Raw genomic sequence first — 20,724 nt, 5'->3', positions numbered from 1 at the left:
AGTGGTCCGAGCAAATTTTTGCACTGTAGAATTTCTTAGCATATCTCTGATTTCAGACATGTAACCTCTGGATCTGCTCAGTTAATCAATCACAAGCAAAAATGTTGAGCCTTAAGAGAACAAGAGACTAATCATTGAGATTATATATAAAATATTCTTTCCAAAACTCATCTTGCAGGAGCAAGACTGTCACACATGCATATATTTGCATGCAAAATGCAAATCTTTACAACAGGTTTTTATGTAGTTAAGATTTGTATGTATTTAATTTATCCAAATTTGTAAAGTAAAACAATAAAATAAACTATTCTTATCAACTGCAGCAGATTGAAATTTAATGCTGAGATTCAGCAATCTATTCATTCCACTTATAGAATTGAGCTGCAGGTTGCTCTCTACATTTATCTTAAAGGGACACTGACAAGATAAATATCATAATTTTTAAAAAAAACATGTTCTTACCAGTTTTCTAAATGCCTTAGATTTAAAACTCAAATAATCAGAGAATCATAGAATTTCAGGGTTGGAATGGACCTCAGGAGGTCATCTAGTCCAACCCCCTGCTCAAAGCAGGACCAATCCCCAACTAAATCAACATCTAGTTTACTTCCTACTTTTAATGCTGTTCATTTACTATTTGCATATTAGACACTTTGTCCCAGCTGACTAAACTCTTTTTTTTAATTACATTTCTATTTTTAATCGCTCTCACTTTCTGGTTCTCCTGAGGAAGAACTATGCTGTTGTATTTGAGTTTCCTGTGCTGCTGGGGAATGTCAGCTGCAAAAGAATGTTTTTAATTTTTCTGTGTTTCATGAAACTACTTAATTTATTATGCTTTGCTAACTTTTCTTAAATAGTTTAAATTCACAATTATTTTATTCCTGTGTCCTTCTAAGGAGTTACAACTTCTGCAGTAAAAGTTTGTTTTAGGAGGAACTTGGTACACCACACATTTATGGAACAGTGTTTCTTTAATATAAGTTTTTTAAAATACATATTAAAATTGTATGGAAACAGTTTACTGGTTTTGGGTTTCTTTTTTGCTTATAAATAAGTTAAGTACTTTGATTTCACAAGTGAAATTCTGTTGGAATTTTGAAAGCAGATAAAATGTAATACCAAACAAGGAAACAAGTCTGTTTTATATGCATAGGAGTTGTATACATTTTACAAGGATGAGTAGAACATGTACAGTCTTCAAAATACACACTTTAAATAGGTATGAACAAAGTCGCCCGAATTAATCTAAAGGAGCCTTATTTTTAACGTCCACGCTTTGTTGACTGTAACAATATCATATATGCAATAACACACAATAAGGTATGCATACTTTTTGGGCAGTTTGAATACAGCTTGGAATTGCATCTATTGCAAATAAAATGCACCCAAAGAGTGTTTGAAGTAGCAAAATGGCCTTTTATTAAACTTCCTGCCCCATCCCCACAAACCCTTTTAAATCCACGGTAAACCTATCCTATTACTGTATTTATTAAATCTCTTAAATAGGCTCTTTCTTCCAAGTGTAGAACAGTTTTGAGGCTTCACAAAGTTGAAGTTGTTGAGGTGTGAAGAATATATTTTGAGTATCCCTCCAACTCCCATGCCAGTTAAATATATTGGAGGAAACTACCTCTGAATTCCATCTTGGATTCCAAATACTCTTGCAAAGCAGCAGCAAATCATATTCAATAAAGTTTTAGATGACTTTACTTTGTTCCACTGTCCCTTCCATCCCACTCCCCATTTCATATTGCGCCACTGCTTACAACAGGATCACTTTTGTTTGTTTTTATTATATTTATTTTTTTATTTATATATTGGATTAATGCACAAAAATATAAATGCACCTAACTAATGCTGTCAGTGCCATTGCAGATCTTTAATAATGCAATAGGTACTTAAAAATTCCTTTTTTAATACGCAGTTCCTTTGCAGACTGGAAAATTAATTTGATTTAATTAAATGGTAGCATAAAATTTAAAACAAAAGTACTGATTACTTTCACCGATTACGTCATAGATTTGATTGTATTTTTTTAAGGCCAAGAGAGGGTCATTATCATGTAATCTGACCTATTTAGGGCCAGATTGAGCCTTGGATCAGTGACAGTGTAAGGTGAGGTATGTAGATGGACACGTCTCCAGGGAAGACGCTTCCTTTATTATCTCTTCCTCTTTACCAAACACAGATTTTGTCCTTGTACAGCCTCCTGTGCTCCTACACCCAGAACCAAGGTCTGGGGAGGCTATCTAGGAGTATGTGGCTGAAAAATGTTTTCACCCATCCTCTTGCCCCTGCATAGCTGTGTAAGGCTGGGAAACAATCTGACCCTGAACAGGGACACATTTTTAAAAACAAAGGTAGAAGTCCATGTGCAAAAACATTGCACACACAAGAAAAGTTACATATTCAGCCATATGCACAGAATTCCAGGTGGACCTCAGGCTCTGGGAGGGGGTTGTTTTTCTTTTAATTTGTTTTTTAAATTTTTGGCTTTAAATCTTGTGTTTAATGAAGTAATAACAAATTAAAATTTAGTCCTTTAAAAAAAGAATTAAAATTAGTACAGGTACTACACCTGTCTTTATATCCCAGTCTTCTTATGTTTATGGATTTACAGTTGAATTTTTTGGCTGTTTTTTTTAATGTTCTTCTCTCACCTGATACTTATGAGAGACCCATGTAACAAGAGAAATTTTTTACTCTGCAGGAGAATCAACAAAACTGACTATGCACAATCTGCTGTCAAATGTACAGAATATATTAATTGAAGAATTAGATTTTTGTCTTTAATCTTTTGGTGATATTATAAGTAATCCCTTTTATCAATAAGAGCTAAAATATTAATATTTAAAGGTTTTGTTCAATGTCCTTTATAAACAAAGCTGAGAGGAGATTGTTTAGCAGAATATCTGTTCCAGGGGAAGAGTCCAGATAATGGATGTGCATGTATATTCATGTATTTAGGTGTAGATGATTATATGAGCGAAATCATATTCAGCTAATCATATTGCATATTTCAACAAAGCTCTTTTATATTACTGTCATCTTTTTATGAGGGAGGGGACACTATATATAGTTGCAGTGAAAACTTTTATGTAGTTCCACAAAACACTTTTGGGTGAATGAAGATACGTCTCATGTTTGAAACAAATCCATCTGTTGGAGATGGTATCCATTTTAAAAAGATTAATTTTGTCCATCCAAGAAAGTGCTATGGAAGCCTACTTGTAAAGGTCACTGCTAATGTTGAAGATTGGCTAGAAGTTGAATGAAATATCAGAAAGGAAGCAAGATGTACTCTGCATAACCTACAGATTGCTTAAACTCCTGAGCACTGGATAAAATGCATAACATCGAAGAGGATGTGGAGGAAGTGTTTCATAATGTTCTCAAATGTTTCAGAAGATCTGAGCGTTATGTTTAATGGCATTAGAACAAGGAGGGGATACAGAACGTTGAAGGGAGGTTTGAAATCAAAAGAAAAGTATTGTCTACCGAACACACAGTCTTATTCATTTTCCCTTGCCCTACCTAGAGAGAAATAGATTTCCTCCCTCCCTGGCAGAAGTAAGCAGTGTGCTATCTCATGAGAACAAACAGAAGAGGTGCAGGGGGAGGTCCTGACAAATAGGCAAAATTTGAGCTAGCATAAAGAACCAGCCCGGCTTAAATTCCTGATTCCTGCCAGTATAATCCAGTTTTATACTTCTGTGCTTAGAGACAGATTCAACACCCAAAACCATTCAGCATGGTCAAAGGCTTTTTGTGCATCTCAAGTTACTACAATTTCAAGCTTTTTGAAAATGAAGTTAATAGTGCAGTATACACGTGCTGATATTTAATACTTTCTAGTGTTTGTTAGAAATGTTTACTGTTGCTAAACTCTGTTTTGTGTAGGTCCCCGGGACTGGGGGTGTTGATGATGATATTAACTTAAAACACATTGATTAAAACATTGGCAAAGACCAGAAAGATTGATTAGCTACTTTACTGTTGTGTTTCTCTACAGCGAATGTGGCAGCATTACTTTAAAATGTTAACGTATTTGTTAGTTTATTTCACCATGCCAGATTTTAAAATCACTTGCATACTCAGACCTGCCTGTACCTTACTGCAAGGCAAGCTAATAATAGCAGTCCCCAATCCCCTTCACGCCCAGTTATGCTGAAGAGAAAAAGTTGGCTATGAAGCATGCCCAAAAGGTTAACAAATGATGACTCAGGCAGACCAAGGATTTACAAAGCCACAAATGCTCTGCCAGCCGCACCCAATCCCCTTCAGATTGAGGGTGGCCTTCTGGTCATAGCTGCAGCAGTATGTTACAAGGAGAAAGGAGGTCCCTCATGTTACCAGGTTCCAAACCATTTAGAGCTTGATGGGTTAAAACCAACATAGCGAACTCCAGCCAGAAATGTATTGGCAGCTTGGTGATGCTAATTACAGTATGCTGACGATGTGTGCCTTCTGCATGATGCTTTGCTAAATAAGTGGGTGCTTCCATTTTGCACTAGCTCCAGTTTCCACATGGTCTCAATATATAATCCCCATGTAGAGCACATGGCAGTAATCTAACCTCCAGGTGACAAAAGCATGGATAATTACAGCAGGGTGCTCCCTTGGAAAGTGGTGGTTGTACATACCAATTGACGCTCTCTTGTAATGATGGCATTTCATTCTGAAATAGGGTGACAGCACCTAAGGTGCATTTAACCAATCTGTTGAGTACATTTAGCTGCACTCAAACACCCTACTGCTTCCTCCCCAACCCCAGAAAAGCTTTAAAGTATTGGGAGGGATAAGGGAATGAATGGGCATTTGTTGCTTTCTCTTTATGAAAATTCAGATTACAGGCTGCAGACTTGGCGGATAGCTTTTCCCCACCGGTTCCTTTTAAAATTAAGTGTATTTTTTTCCATTATGTAGCAGATGAGTATTAGTCATAAAAGAGAGACTTTCTGCTATGATTGTAAAACCATGGTGATAAAATCTCAGACAAAAAGCTTTAAAGGTACTGCAGATCTCAGAAAACTTACTAACTTACTGGTCTTTTGGTCTTTGAGAGGAGGCTCTGTCTGTCTAACCTTTTGGACTTCGTGATGCTCATTAACATTCTCTTTCACCCTTCTTTCTGCCCCATAGTAGCACTGTCGCTATAACGAAAGGGACCTTTTCAGTGCTTACATTCGTGAAGATTCTAATTTGGCTTTGCTGCATTCAACATGCACCAGAGAGTCTTTATCTCTCAGTTTTGTGCATCTGCTCTAATTAAGATCTCTTACTTTCTAACTGCTTCACTTTTGCCAAGGAGTCCTTTCCATTTGACGCATCATGAGCAATTATTTCTCTTAGCACTGCTCTTGATGTTTCCCAGAGTGCTGCCTGGTCATTATCTATGGATAGCCACCCTGAACTGATGGGACAGACCCTTCTTTCTTATCTATAATCATAATTAATCTCAATAAAGCTGCATTGAAATGCCAAGTGTAAAAGAACTCAGACTCCAAGGAAAAAAGAATAGTTTTATGAGATGATGATGCTCTGGCTCTTGCACAGGAATGACACAAACGTGCAAGGAATTTGGCCAAATCAGTAGGGTTTTTTTCTGCAGGGTATTTTCACAAATCTGGATTTTTGCAAGAGTTAGAGCTTTCAACTGGAAATGTGGAGGCAAGGATTCTGTTCTTTGGAATTTCTAAACATTATATATGACAATTTCCTAACTTAAAAAGTGTTGCAGTCAACATGGGGAAATTCTTTAAAGGTAGATAAAGAGGAACTGATCACAGAAATAAAACTAATGGTAGCTTAGGTTCAAGTGATCCTGGCTCCATCAGATTTATAATATTCAACCAGAATAAAGTCAGAACAATATTTATAGTTGGTGCTTTCATAAGGCCAATTTCACAAAGTGGAAAACAATTATGCGCCAAATCAGCTGGGATAAAGAAATTATATTGAATGATAATTGGCTATCATTTAAGAACACCTTAGGAGATGCCCAAAATCCCATAATCAACAAGGAGGCCATAATGGTTTAAAAAAAAATGTGATTTAGAGGGGAACTGAAGGCAGCTGTAAAAAAATATTGTAACAAATGGAAATAAGGGAAAGTGGATAGTAATGAATATGATGAAGTGCGTTGTAGCTCACGAAAGCTTATACTCAAATAAATTTGTTAGTCTCTAAGGTGCCCCAAGTACTCCTTTTCTTTTTACCTTTTTAAAGCACTTTGAGATCTACAAACAAAATACATGGACTGAATACCAAGTGTTCATTTATTTTTTTATTCCAGTGGGGTCTACTAGCGGGATTTTTTGGGAGAGTGGGCATGGTGTAGTATTCCAGTAATAGGTTGAGACCTCAGCCAAATCAGACCCTGTTGTGCTGGACATATGCCTAATAAAGGACAATTGCGATCAGAGTGTTTACAGTCTAATACATAAGATGGTGGTTGGGCAAGGGAAAGTATTGTCCCCATTTTAACAGATGGAGAGTGGAGGGACAAAAAAGGTTAAGTGACTTGCCCAAGGGCACACAGAAAATCTGTGGCAGAGCCAAGAATTGAACTCAGATTTTTGGAATCCCAGTCTAATGATTTGAACAGAAGACCATCCGTCCTCCCTAGGTATCCATCTAAGGATAGAAGTAGAATCTTTCAGAATTGTTAATAAGGTTATTATAGAATGAACTGTCCTTGTTACTAGACCACCACATTTCACAGACAGTCTACAAAATCCCAGGGCTGCACTGAGAGTCATAGAAGCCGGTAGCACAGTAAACATTGCTTGCACCTTAACTTACAAAGATTATAGCTATGTGTCAGGTATTTGAACAATCAGTCCTATAAGAGCTGTTCCGATGGTCTTAGGGCATTTGTACATGTGACATTCACAGGTTAAATGTTCAACACTAGTCTCATGAACTCCAAGCTAGCAGTGACTGGGAACAGTGCAAGAGGCAGTGCACTAATTTCTTGACAAGAAGTGAGCACCTTATGTCACTTAAAGCAGCTTTTACAGCCAGATAGAGATGAGCTGGTGTACTCCAAACCATTGTGTTATGACAAGGAACATCATTGCAGTGCACGAGAAACAAGTTCCTCTAAAAGACCAAATGGGGAAAAGAAGTCTGAGGCTATTCTGTAATTTTGTTAATTTAAACTGTCAAGTCTTATTTCTGGAGAACAGCCTTTCAGATGAACAAATAATCAGAATATGATGGACTTTATGTCCAATAACTGGATACACTCCACTAACGTGTCTATTGCAGTGAAATGGTTGTCAGCATTTAAATTGTTGCTCTTAAGCTCTTAAGTTCTGGCCTTGTTGAGAGGAATGGGTCAAGTTCACACCACCTTTACTGCTTTTGTTAGGATCTGTGTAATAGGAAGACTAGACTGTATCAGTTTATTCTTAAAGGTCTTGAGGGCTATGAGGAAATAGGAGGAATTATTCTTCCTGTTGAACATGAAGATTTTTCTGTGCCAGTGGACTGAAAATATTACATAATATCATCCATGGAGGACATGAAATTCTGGAACATGTAACTCTGAGGCATGTTGTTTGTACTGCACTCTTGGCAAAGAGAGACTGCAGCAAATTACTCCATTCTTGAGTGGCTTGAGTAGAGAAGTATATTGATCCAGCACCGAGTATAATGGTGTCATTTGGCAAACACAGAGTCACAAAGCACTGAGCAGCACAAAGGGGATGGAGCCAGCATTTGTCCCATAATCCTTAGAGAGGGTTTGAGGCAGTCTCTTAAGAAAGGAAGGTTGTCTAATGAAGAGACAGTCCTTTGAACAAGTTGCATTTTATTTCTTGTGTGATTGGTAGTAGTCTAGCAAAAATATTTTCTCCATAATTATTTTGTGTATATATATGCAAATTAACACAGGAGACTGGTGAGCCATAAAACAAATCCATCGATATCACATTGTCTCCCTTAGCTATTTGACCTAAGCAGCTTGAAAATGATCTGATGGAGTGGAACAGCCCTCCACTTCCAAGCTGTAAAGTGTGTGGACCACTCTTTCTCTTAGCAGTTGTCCTGTTCACAATCATTAATATGAACTTGCAGTAGTAAGGATTTTTTTCTTTTTTAACTCGTCTTTTGTGTTTCACGTCCCTCATGCTGGTAAAAGCAAACTAAGGTTCCTAATGGGAGATAAGTGTAAACATAAAGAATTCATGCGACACATTTTCTGAGTGTTCTGCAATTTTCAGTAACAAAACGGGAGCCTGTTTTGGCACATCTCCATAATAACTGTTCTAACCCCTTTACAGCACAGTGAAGTGTTGGGATTTTTTCCTGTAACCCCTTATAAAAACATGTGGGTGCCCACTACTAATTGAACAATAACTTAAGAGAATGGGTCTGTCTAACGAATGGATTTGTACTTGATTGACCTGGGAGGGAAATCAGGAAAAGACTGAAGAGAAGAAATAGCCTTCACTAGCCTTGTGTCCATCTCACACTCAGAACCCTATGTCTTGGAGATTGAGGATAGCTGACTAACCTTTGGCAGCTCCTTGCCCAGAATCCCCTGCAGCCTGACTGTTTTAAGGCAGGTGGAACTAAAATTAGATCTCAGTTAATGATGTGGTTTACATGCGGTGTGGGTGGATGTGTTTGTGTGAGAGAGAGAGAGATTGTGCAAAGTTCACTCTCTCTCCACCCACTTTGCCTGTCTGCATGGCTCACAAGAACAGAGCAAAGTATTAAAATCTAGAAGAATCCCAGTCTTTCAGTGCCCCAGAAAGTGGTATTTTCCTCTATCTGTATACCTTTACTGCTCAGGATGGAATAAGGCACTGAGTTGCTGAATGTGCTAATGTGAAGAAACCCAGGACCTGGATTTGGCAGTTTGTCCAAGAATTTTGTATGTCTTGCAGTTCTCCGTTTTTAGGAGCAAATAGATTTTTCCAAAGGGTAGCTTTAGAGTGGTGCCCTTGACAGTGCTCTTATTAAGATAGCAAGTTATAGAAAATTATTTTGAGGTGGTAGATTCTTTCTGAACATTCAGGGTGAAATCCTGGTCCCATTGAAGTCAGTGGCAAACTCTCATTGACTTCAGTGGAGCCGGTATTTTACGCCAAGACTTAGTTTATTTCTCTTGAAAACAGAGGTTAATCATACCAGCTGGAGCCTGGCATAGTGTGAACAAGTGCTGTGAAATCTCACAAATGTTGCCCTGTATGTGCACTCCAGAGTTAGCATGTGACACCTCTGCTATTCTAATCCTGGATCCGCCTTAAGCAGTGCCTTCCAGTTATCCCACAACTTGCTCCAAAATGTGTGGCGGTTTTGTGATTATGTATAAACTGAGAATAAGAAACCACCAAACTCATGTATGATCTAAGACAAGGTTTTTAACTGTGTTCTCCACAGATGAAAGGCCAGTCTATGAAACCCTAGGACCTCTCCACCAAACCACCAGGCATCACATAGGAATTACATGAAGGAGCGCTGAGCTACATGGACTGTACTCTCAGTGCCTCACTAAACACCCAGGGTGGGGGGTTTGGAAGGCCTGTAAGTGACTTAGGAGCACTTGACCCATTGAAAGTCCATGGGACTCAAGCTCTGAAGTCATGGGGGTACTTACTGAAATCCCACCTATAATGTTCTTTACTGCTTTGATACACATTCATTTGCTATTTGAAAACTGTTAGACTGGATATTTGTGCCAGTGCCTTGGTATATCATTGTCTGTGCCTGCTATCTTGGGTGTAAATGTTTTAGCTACACTCTTTTCCAGCGTTTTCCTTCCTTTTCATCCATTTCCCTTTAGTCTTACTGTTTAACATGAGTTTTAACAAAAGTTACATACAAACACGTGAGTTATTTTTTTAAAAAAAGTCACCAAAAACTTTACAATGTAAAATCAGTCGAGAGTTTGTCTCCTGTTACATGCAAAAGGCTGTGGAAGCAAATATTAGTCATTCACGTACTTTTCTGTGTTGAGTCAACATCTATTTTTAGGTGTGGAGCACATAAAGACATCTATCATTTGTGTTAGGGAGAGGGAGACTGGCTTGCTTAATGCATCATATTCGTGACTGGACCTCCCCTCCTCTGCCTACCTGCATATACTGTATGTGTAGACAGTAGGAATTTATAGATGTGTAGATTGAAATACATTGCATTAGACGAAATTAAAATTGTTTAGAAAGTTAAAGCGAACAATGTTTCAAATGTGCTGTAAAATAAATCTCTTCCCAATCTTTATTTCATACTAGCCATGCAAGAAACACCTTTATCAGGTAGTGCTTTTGTTAGCGTAAGATGTAGATTGTTTTTAAGAGTGTATTTTTCTTTTAAAATAAAATAAGAATTCTGAATACAATAACGGTTAAGTTTTGCTTACGAGTGTGGTGCAGATGTAAACCCATTTGAAATTCCATTTGGGTTGTGTTTGCATTTTGGTAGAAAAAGTTAAACCCTTAACAGAAATCTGGTGTAACAATTTTTTCACAATATATACATGTAATGTATCAACTGGGTTTTTGCTGATATGTCATAATATTTTTACACAGTTTGGTTTCAGGCTTACATTACAAGGTACTTTTTGAAATAAAATGGCAGATAGGAAGATGGGGGGGATACGCTGTTTACGGTTCCCAAAGTAGATGTTTGTTTAGCCTGATTTCATCAGTACATTATAATTCAGCAAGGGAAGATGTTACCAGTTTAGAATGAAAATACAAAGAGATATAGCATAAAAGGTCTCTCTGCAACTAACCTGATCTGTTTCATATGCTTAAAACAAAACACACTGGAACCTCAGAATGCTAGGTATAGTCAAAGATTTTTATGTGTTGAATACAGTAAATCATCTATACACCCACAGACCATGGGGTAAATTTACAAAGCTGTGCGTGGGAAGTTGTGCGTTAATCTACCATTGTACAGTAGCTATTTTGTGCTTGCACTTAGAGAGGCCTTATCTTTATATTTGTTCAAGTTGTCTCCTGCTTTCCTTTTGTTTTCCCTCATGTTTTCCTAGTCCTTGTTGCTATTAAGAACAACTCAATTCTGAATTGCAGGGTTATTTAAATTAATGCTATGGATTGTAAAGACAAAAAATAATCTGTTGATTTAAATGTATGAGGTAAATGTATTTATGGAAAGTGTATTAATTCTTTATTTTTAATCCCCTAGGTGTCATACGCCCGTCCAAGTTCAGCATCAATCAGAGATGCTAACTTGTATGTTAGCGGCCTTCCAAAAACGATGACCCAGAAAGAACTAGAACAGTTATTTTCACAATATGGGCGCATCATCACCTCACGAATTCTGGTTGATCAAGTCACAGGTTAAAAAAACTTTTCTTAAAATTTAAGTATTTTCAGAAAATGGCAAACTTAAATGCTTTTGAAGCAGAATGGCTATAGTGAAGCAGCAAGCTATACAGATGTACATTAAGAAGTCATGACTTTGGATGTAAAATGTAATCTTACATATATATGTTGATGTTTCTATATATGTAACTTTAAGGGGAAGTAAATGCACTGGGGTGTTTTTTAAATGCAGAATCCTTTAAAAATTACTGGTGATCCATATTTAAGGGGAATGTATCAAGCAATTTACTACTTGTATGTCTGTCATCTGCTACAATTATACAATATAACGTAGGAGGAAAGGTTCAGTAAATGATCTTAAAAGAACAGGGCTTTTTTCCTTGATGGGGAAAATAATTTTTTATATCACAAAGTAATGTGTTCTGAACTCGGATCAAAATGAACATGTTGTTTTGTTTCCTTAGATATGTGAAAGACTCCTGAAGCTGTTCTTACTGTTTTTTAACCTTTATTTAACAAGGCTTTTTCTTTATTCTCAGGTGTCTCTCGAGGTGTGGGATTTATCCGTTTTGATAAGAGAATAGAGGCAGAAGAAGCCATAAAGGGACTAAATGGCCAGAAACCTAGTGGTGCTACAGAACCAATTACTGTGAAGTTTGCCAATAACCCCAGCCAGAAGACAAGCCAGGCACTCCTTTCGCAGCTGTACCAGTCTCCCAACAGACGCTACCCTGGACCACTACACCACCAGGCTCAGAGATTCAGGTAACTATCCATCTGCAAAAGAACTGTAGCTCTACCAGCTATGATGACTTGGGGGTAGGGGATGTGTTGAAGATGTATTTTGGAATTGTAGATTGACTTCTATTTTTTTGTAAAATTGAACATTCTTTCCAAGCAAGTAAACAGGACACAGCCATATGCACACAGCCATAATCGTTCCATATTGGCTAAAACATCTCAACTATACTATCCGATCTCATGAGGCCTTAGGTAAAGGATGGCGAAATAAAAGGTTATATTGATACTGAAATGGAAAGTGACTTTCTGTTTGGTTGGTTTTTGTTTTGTTTTTTGTTTGTTTTTTTAGCAACTTACTTTTTCTGCAGTATTGTTGTGGTTTTGATGCAACTTTCAATTTAACGTTGAGTGGAATGGTCTGGTAGCTGGCAAAAAGTTGACTGTTCTATTCAGCAGTAGTTTTATTACATTATTAGCTTCAGATGCCTGCTCAAGGTATAAAGAGACCTTGAGTAGTCTTTGATATGAGTGCTGAGATGCTGTGTGATGTTTTATGATTTACATTTTGAAAGTACTGCTTTATCTGATATGTAACACAGTATTAGCAGTACTGGGTTCTCTCTGTGTTATTTTGATGATGTATAATATCATTTAGGCAACCTAGCATTTTCAGCAAAAGGTCTTTCTTTAAAAAATATTAAATAAGAATGCTTGGACTTACTGGCGTGGTTAAGATAAATATTAGCTTTTAAATTTATTTCACTGTGACATTTGCAATTTTAAAATATGAAGTGAATTAAAGAAGAGCACAGAAAAGGTCAGTCACCTGCCTGGTTTATATGAAAACAAGTGAATATTTAAAATATCTTTGGTAAGGGTATAAAAGCCACTGAGGCTACCACTGACTCCTTATGTAGATAAAGGATTTTTCATATTGTGTATTAAACATAAAGTAGGTTAAATTTAATCTCCCAAATTCAGTGGTAATTTACATTGACAGCTTTTGGGGATCGTTATTACTAAATATTTGTCTAAACAAAAGAAAAAGTCTAACCAGTTTTGTAAAACTGGGAAGCAAGAGTTGCTTATAACCAGTGTGTTTCTGTTCCTCTAATTTTGGATTCTAACACTTTATTCACAAGTTTAATTGCAATGAAAGGTGAACTGTATTGTACTTGTTATTATTTCACACACACACATATAATTTACAAATGAAAAATCAAAGGGAAATTTTTAACACCCAGTCAAACCTTGAGATGTAGCTATGTAGTGTCAGAGGGGTAGCCGTGTTAGTCTGTATCCACAAAAACAACAAGGAGTCTGGGGCACCTTAAAGGCTAACAAATTTATTTGGGTATAAGCTTTCATGGGTAAAAACCCACGATGCACCAGATGCATCGTGGGTTTTTTACCCATGAAAGCTTATGCCCAAATAAATTTGTTAGCCTTTAAGGTGCCACCAGAGTCCTAGTTATATAGTGAGAGTTCACCTTTCTTAAATCTCAAAGCATGTTAAAAATGGCATTAAATATTATGGTTGAAATTTGAATGCAGTCTGAAACTCAAGAGAGTTCCTGCTTTCTAAACTCCTTAGATGTGTGAAAAACTTGTTGAACATTTCTTCTTTGAAAATGGAACATTATTAATAAATAGTTCCATTGAGCAATCTTGCCATCTGTGAGACATTAACCCAAAGACCCTCCTTCTCTTTTCAGGCTGGACAATTTGCTTAATATGGCCTATGGCGTAAAGAGGTAATTAGAATTCCACAGATTGCCAGATGTCCATGTTGGCACAGATTGGTGCTACAATTTATTTTTTAAATCACTAACTTTATTTTTTTTAATTCCTTCTTTTCTTCCACCAGCATGTCAAATTATTTTTTTAAGTTTGGACTTCAGTTGGTTTTGTTACTTTAAGGCCACACTCAAAAGTTGTGTGTGGGTTTTTTTCACCTTTTCTTTTATTTACAGGTGGGCTTCTCAGATGGTTTAGGTGCAACAGCTACAAGTATTCTAACACCAATAGTGATGCTAAATGGCATATTTTCCTGAATCAAAACTATTAAACTGAAGTTTTTGCTAATCTCTGATCTGATACTGTGAAAATTGTCAGAGGAAAATAAAATTAAATAGCCTCATCCTTTCCTCTAGCTGTGTCCTACCACAAAGTTAACTTTAAAAATGTAACTGTATGCACCTTAATCAGCCCTAAGTATCTTTTGTTACAGGTTTAACAATTGTTGCAAATATTTCTTAGTGTTTGTGGTTTGTTTCTGTGTGTGTTTGTTTTAATTTAGACAGGTTTGTGTGTTCAGATTGAAATTAAAGCTCAGTTGATTTTGAAACATTCATGTTCCATAATGAGTGTGTTCCGTGTTCAGTCTGAAAAAAAAGTTGATATATGTTAGTGTTTCCTCTTCGTTAACACCACACATCGACACGGGAACCTTACAGAACTATAGGGGCATAGTCTCATTCCTGACATTATGCAGAGCTGTGCACCTATAGCCCTGCACTATGAGCTGAGGAAGCACCGTAGTCTACAGAAATGGTCAGCCCTGCACGTTCATGAAAACTAGGTGCTCTTTTATAAAGCTCACCCCATACATGTCATGGTAAGTATATCTTTAAACTGTTCAGAAGTGGACAGTAGAGTAAGTCTTAACTACTTCAGCAATGGCAGTTGTGCAACTTAATGGCAAGTATGTACACCATAAGATTACTTGTACACCAAAGTAACTTTCAAATTAGATGTATTACATCTACCCAAAAAACCCAATCATGTATCCCATGATCAGCACATAAATCAAAATTTGCTGCATGGTTTTGCAATTCATTATGCCCCTTTCACTGCCTCACCTGCAGTCTGCCCACTAATCCATCTCTTTCAGTCCTGCTAGTAACATTTCAAAACTCTTAGGCGCTTCAAACAGCTGCCACTTACAAATAACTGTTCGAGAATTTTTTTTTCTCTCCTGAATATTTAATTTCCTACCCAAAATTACGCTGACCTATGGTACAGGACAAACCATGTTCTGTCCTAGATTACGAAAGGTTTAATTTTTGATTTATTGTGACTTATCAAGGCAAGGAAAAGCAGACTAATGTCGTTAGAGAGCCAGGTATCTCTTTTCCGCTGTTCTAAGACTTTTGTCTCTAGCACTGATAGATTATGAGACATTGGGCATTAAACATCACAACAGCTTTTTTTCAGTGTTTATTGAAGTTTCTTAAAAGTGTTAGTTATTTTCTTCTCCCTGCAACTCCTGAAGAATTGTACTTACCCTACTGCAAACTCTGTGTTATTTGGATGTATAAATAAAAACTTCTGAAACTGTCTCCAAAACATCCCCAGATTAGTTCTGCTATAAAATATGTATCCTATACAAAATTCACAATGATTTGGCGTGGAATGAAAGATTCATTGGGGTGACTTCAATAATACATGGCTTTGCCACTAGTGAATAATACGCCATCCCAAACTCATGTCAATAAACATTTATACCACATCAGCCTATATTATAGTGAGGGATGAAGCAGTTGCTACAGTTAAGGTTTCATGAGCAGGTAAAAGCTGCACAGTTCCTGAGGTTTGGAACTCTTGTGGATCTCTGAAAGTGCAAGGAGAAGGCATTTTGGTGATGTCTAGCTAAATAGCTCTCTTTTAGTTTTAAAATAAACATAGGAAATTCCATTAAAAATTTATATTAAGGGAAGATTAAGTTTGTGCAGTTGAATTCTCAAACATTTGGAAGCAATGATAATGTTAAGGTTGAATATGAAACTTAGACTCATGGTGCATGTGCATCACAAGTCTTTTTAATTATATAATCGTATTTCTTGTACAATACAGTATAGTGTAAACATTTGGCAACCTTAGACCCACAAATGTAGAATACTGTAGAACTGTACAACTGTGTGTGCATCATATAACCAATCTATTAACATCATTTGTATGGATGTACACTGTCAAACATTCTTACACAGACACACTGCATATGAAGCATAACAGCATAAATAGTATTTGCTGGCCTTTATGTAGGCTGTTAAAGTTTGCAAACTTCAAGACCCCATTTTCTAAATTGCACTCAAATTCTGCTGGCTGAAAGGAATTTGTTCAGTACTTAGCTGTACCCTCAATTTGTTTAAATATATCCCTTATAAAGAAGAGAACTTGCTATCTAATGGGCCAGATTCTCAGCTGGTATAAAAAGGCATAGCTCCAGCTTTGTCTAGAGCTGGATGACATTTTTCGGACCAAAATGGGAGTTTTTTCATTGAAAACGGTGGATTTGTGTTGACAGAAACATTTAGCCTATTTTTATTGATTTTGCTGAATTGCTTCAGTGTTTGGTTTTTTTTTCAAACAAAAAAAAAGCCCTAAAAGGTTTCCCCAAAAAATCAGAATGATTCATTTAGACATTTTTGAAGGAAAACATTTTGATTTTTTAATTCAGAACAACTTTTCATTTAGAAATTTATTTTAATTTTATAATGCAAAAAAAAATTAAAAACATAAAAATCAGAAACTAAATATTTTGTTTTGGTTTGAACTGAAGGTTTCAATCCAAAATCAAGTGTTAGCAAACCGAAAAATCAGTTATTCACACAGCTTTCGCTGTCTGTTTGCACCAGCTGAGGAAATGCACAAAGAAGTCTACACTAACAAAACTGTTCTATGCCAGTATGATAATTAGTTTAAGGATACCCCCCCCCAAAAAAGCATTACAGATATTATGGGTGGGATTTTTCAAAAGTGGAATTCAGTGGGAATTGTTTGCAATGACGTCAACAAGAGCAGACTTACTGCAACCCTGAACACTTTTGCAAGCCTGCATATGACTCAGAGGGCCCAGTCCTCCAAACTGTTATGCGTGTGAATAAAGTTGCTGATTTGCATAAGTGTTTGCAGGCTGTAGAAAAAATTGAGTGATATTTCTCAATTTAGGTGCAATATTCAGAAGTATTCTGGATGTATGTCAAAGGGCAATCAAGACTCTAAGTGTAATTCCACATAGAAGATAAGCAATCAACACACTATAAAATTCCTTGTATGGTCTGTTCACTTCCACTTACAGTAGAGTAATGTTAAGGAGTTCTATTCACTAAATGCATCTAAAAATATTATAAATATTATTACAAGTTTTCTAATAGAGAGCTTACAGTCTGTACATCTGCATTGCAAAACAAAGGTAAGAATTATTCAGTATAGGAATTAATTCAATGAGGATGCCTGCTTTAAAATTCAGTGTGGAAATATGATTTTTAGCAGGACTTTTCTTACATGTAAGTTACTTTAAATGTAATCCATTGATGAAGGCCTCAAAAATGATGTTTTATCAACTGCTAACGGGGGTGATCTAACCAAACTTCTTCATGCACTGGTTTTCCTGCTTTACAGTTACTACACACATGCTCATTGATATGTACAGACATTTTTAAGATAACGTTACCAACAATGAATTTTTTAAAATATATTTGAATAAAAGTCTGTATACTAGAAACAGACAAAACTTCCTGTTTTCCATTTAAAAATCTCTCAAATGCTTTTAGGATATATAAAGAGGCTGAATGCAGAGATATTGCTGAAATTTGACAATGTTTCATATTCACATTTAAAACCAATCCCTAAGAGATCCATTTTTCCATGAGGGTCTGGTAGGATGTAAAGTGTTAAATCATTGGTAACTTTGCAGCTGTATCCATAATCCTTTAGCTGGGTTGTTTTATTGATAGAAATGTCAGGCCAAATGCTGCATTTCTTACTCATTCAGTGAAATTTCTAATTAGCACTGCAGGATATGACCCATTCTTATTTAGATGTTCCTTAAAAATTCCCTTTATTAGACCTCAGACACAGCAAACTAGAACTTATTGTGGAAGGGAAATGTCATTGTGCCCAGTTCTCGTCTCTTACATTGTTCACAGCTACCATTCATTTCAGTGGGTGTTAGTGGCGCCTGTGTAACTGAGAGCAAAGATGGACATATAGTTTATATCCCAAGGATTGGATCATGAAACCTTAATGAGCTTTATTTTAAGTCTCAGTTCCGTGTAATTTGTGCTAAGCGCTATGTCTAGAATAGCCCCCTCTTTTTATTTGGTAGGTTTTCCCCGATCACAATTGATGGGATGACGAGCCTTGTTGGAATGAATATTCCTGGCCACACTGGGACTGGATGGTGCATCTTTGTCTACAATTTGTCTCCCGACTCAGATGAAAGTGTGCTGTGGCAGCTCTTTGGCCCCTTCGGAGCAGTTAATAACGTCAAGGTGATCCGCGATTTCAACACCAACAAGTGCAAGGGATTTGGCTTTGTCACTATGACCAACTATGATGAAGCTGCCATGGCAATTGCCAGCCTTAATGGATACCGTTTAGGAGACAGAGTATTGCAAGTTTCCTTTAAAACCAACAAAACCCACAAATCCTGAATTTCATATCTTTACTTACTAAAACATATATATATATATATATAAATATATATACGAACAAACAAAAACTCTGCAAGGCTTATATTCAACCATGGACTTTATAAGCCAGTGTTGCCTAAGTATTAAAACATTGGATATCCTGTGATGAACAGGAAAGGATTTTATAATGCTTAGAAAAAAACAAAAACAAAAAAAACCTTTGATGCATTGAATGTTCTTTCATAGCTGTCGTTGTTGAATATAATATACATAGATAACAATGTGCAGGGATTTTTACCCGGCCAGCTAGTTTTACTACCTTCCTTGAAGGTGGCTCTTTTTAAGATGACCATTCACTCATTTGAAAAAAATAAAAAACAAAAACAATTTTTACAAACTAATGGGATTAAAAGAAAGAAAAAAAAAGATTTTTCTTTTTTTTTCAAATGTTGATCCAATCAGATTGGTAAACCCCCCATATAAATTAAAGAGGAACAATAAAAATTGCAAAAAAAAAAACCAAACAAACAAACAAACAACAACAAAAACCACATACTTTTGCAACCTTTTTTATTTTTCCTTTTTTCTTTTATATCATGTGAACTAAACAGTCTTCTGTTAGGGAATGGGGTAAAAGGGGGATACCTGATGACAGAACAATTTAAATAACATTAACAATGTTGCCAAAGAGGTGGTCTCTTTGCTGAAAATGGGTTTCAAGAAAAATCTATTTTATAAAATATAAAGAATTTTTACAAGAGAATCTGGATTTGAGAAAAAATATTTTGACTGGCTAATTTAGGGGAAATTGACAACTTTGTCACGTTCATACTGCACTGGTAACTTTTTAGAGATCAAGACGTGTGTTTTAAACTGGATTAGTAGATTGTTTTTTGAAGGATGGGTTACAAACAGATGATCTTCGTATCTTTTCATAGCATGTAATAAAAATATTAAATACAGTACGGGAGAGTGTTCTTCCCAGGCACACAGTTACCCACAGTCAAAACCCAAAAGCAAGGAGATGAGTTGCAAGACAGTTTTTCTTTAAGTCATCAGTATGGGATATCAGCAGAACAAAAGTTTAAAAAAAAATAATTGTTTTGATCAAAAACTTCCTTGGTTTGAGCAGTAGGTGCTACAGAATTATTTACATATCTTAGTATCATAGTTAAATGTAATGTGTTTAGAAAAAATAATTTGCTTAAAATTTGTTAAGAATTTTCAAATTCACTTTATAGCCCATGCTGATATAATTGGGCTGTGTTGGCACATTTGGAACACTGTTTATGTTGCTTGAAACACTTATTTATTTAATTGCAGATGTGATGCATATGGCCAAAATCAAATATAGCTAGTTTGGCTAGTCTACTTATTTGTTTACTTAAACTATGGGAAGAAGCATATTATTGTGTCATTTTGTTGTGTGTGTATGTGTATATATAATATAAATATATATATATAAAGTTATTTTTCTTTTTGTTAATTTATTATAAGTTGTAACACTTTGCTAGTTTTGTTTGTATATGTCTTAAAATGTTTTCTTATGATACTTAAGTGACAGAGGTATCAAGGTAACTTGTGTAGAAATATTGTTTGATATATTGTCATGTTTGTTGTGAATATTTTTTCTTACTGCACAGTAGAAAAGAAAACAACTGGGTCTTTATTTTAATGTAATTCAGATTGGGGAAAACAGAGCTAAGGGAACAAAATGACTGAGGGGGTGCTCTCCCATGTCCAGTGCACTGATCATTTTAGTATGTTTGTGCTTTGTACGGTTATATATTTAAAACAAAAAAGAGTCATGCTCTTCCCTGAGTACTAGAAACAGTTACTCGCTATGCATAATCTAGTTGATAGTTAAATTTGCTATTGCTTTTCTTGTCTTGTTATATAAAATCTTTTCAATACAAGTTTAGTCTTAATGGTAATAAAACGTTATGGTTATTTATAACTTGTGCTTATTTTGTGCATTTTTTCCATGCTATACCCACTAACTGCACGTAGATTAAGTATTGTTTTTTTCCACACTGAAGAGGCAAACTTTTGTAGTAGACAGATAAAACTAAAGCAAAGGCAGCATCATAATTTTATCAGTTTTTTTACTTTTAAAAGATTTTAGTTCTAAAGAACACTCATTCAATGTTCAGGGAAACCTTTATACATCATCTGCTATGAATGAGCGCAGTTTGCTGGGAAAGTTTTGATGCATTTGCTAAGCATTAGTGGGGAAGGCATGTCAGAATCTTTTCTCT

The 20,724-nt window shown here is 36.0% G+C and overlaps 1 protein-coding gene across 8 annotated transcripts in view; it reads left to right on the top strand.

Moving 5' to 3' along the window:
- Window positions 1–20,423, top strand: part of ELAVL4 (ELAV like RNA binding protein 4) — a 105,763-nt gene extending 85,340 nt beyond the window's left edge. For 6 of the 8 annotated variants that reach the window (XM_043490838.1, XM_038414397.2, XM_038414396.2 and 3 more), the window contains exons 4-7: window positions 11,170–11,323; window positions 11,849–12,074; window positions 13,766–13,804; window positions 18,160–20,423. In XM_043490838.1, the coding sequence (XP_043346773.1) occupies window positions 11,170–11,323; window positions 11,849–12,074; window positions 13,766–13,804; window positions 18,160–18,487 (747 nt within the window). In that variant the 3' untranslated portion in view covers window positions 18,488–20,423. The remainder of the gene's footprint in view (window positions 1–11,169; window positions 11,324–11,848; window positions 12,075–13,765; window positions 13,805–18,159) is intronic. The other 2 variants (XM_038414398.2, XM_038414403.2) reach the window with 1 other exon arrangement.
- Window positions 20,424–20,724: the final 301 nt, after the last annotated feature.

This window comes from Dermochelys coriacea, chromosome 8 (genome assembly GCF_009764565.3).
Source record: "Dermochelys coriacea isolate rDerCor1 chromosome 8, rDerCor1.pri.v4, whole genome shotgun sequence".
In the NCBI taxonomy this organism is placed as follows: domain Eukaryota; kingdom Metazoa; phylum Chordata; order Testudines; family Dermochelyidae; genus Dermochelys; species Dermochelys coriacea.
This window is presented reverse-complemented; position numbering and strand designations above follow the sequence as displayed.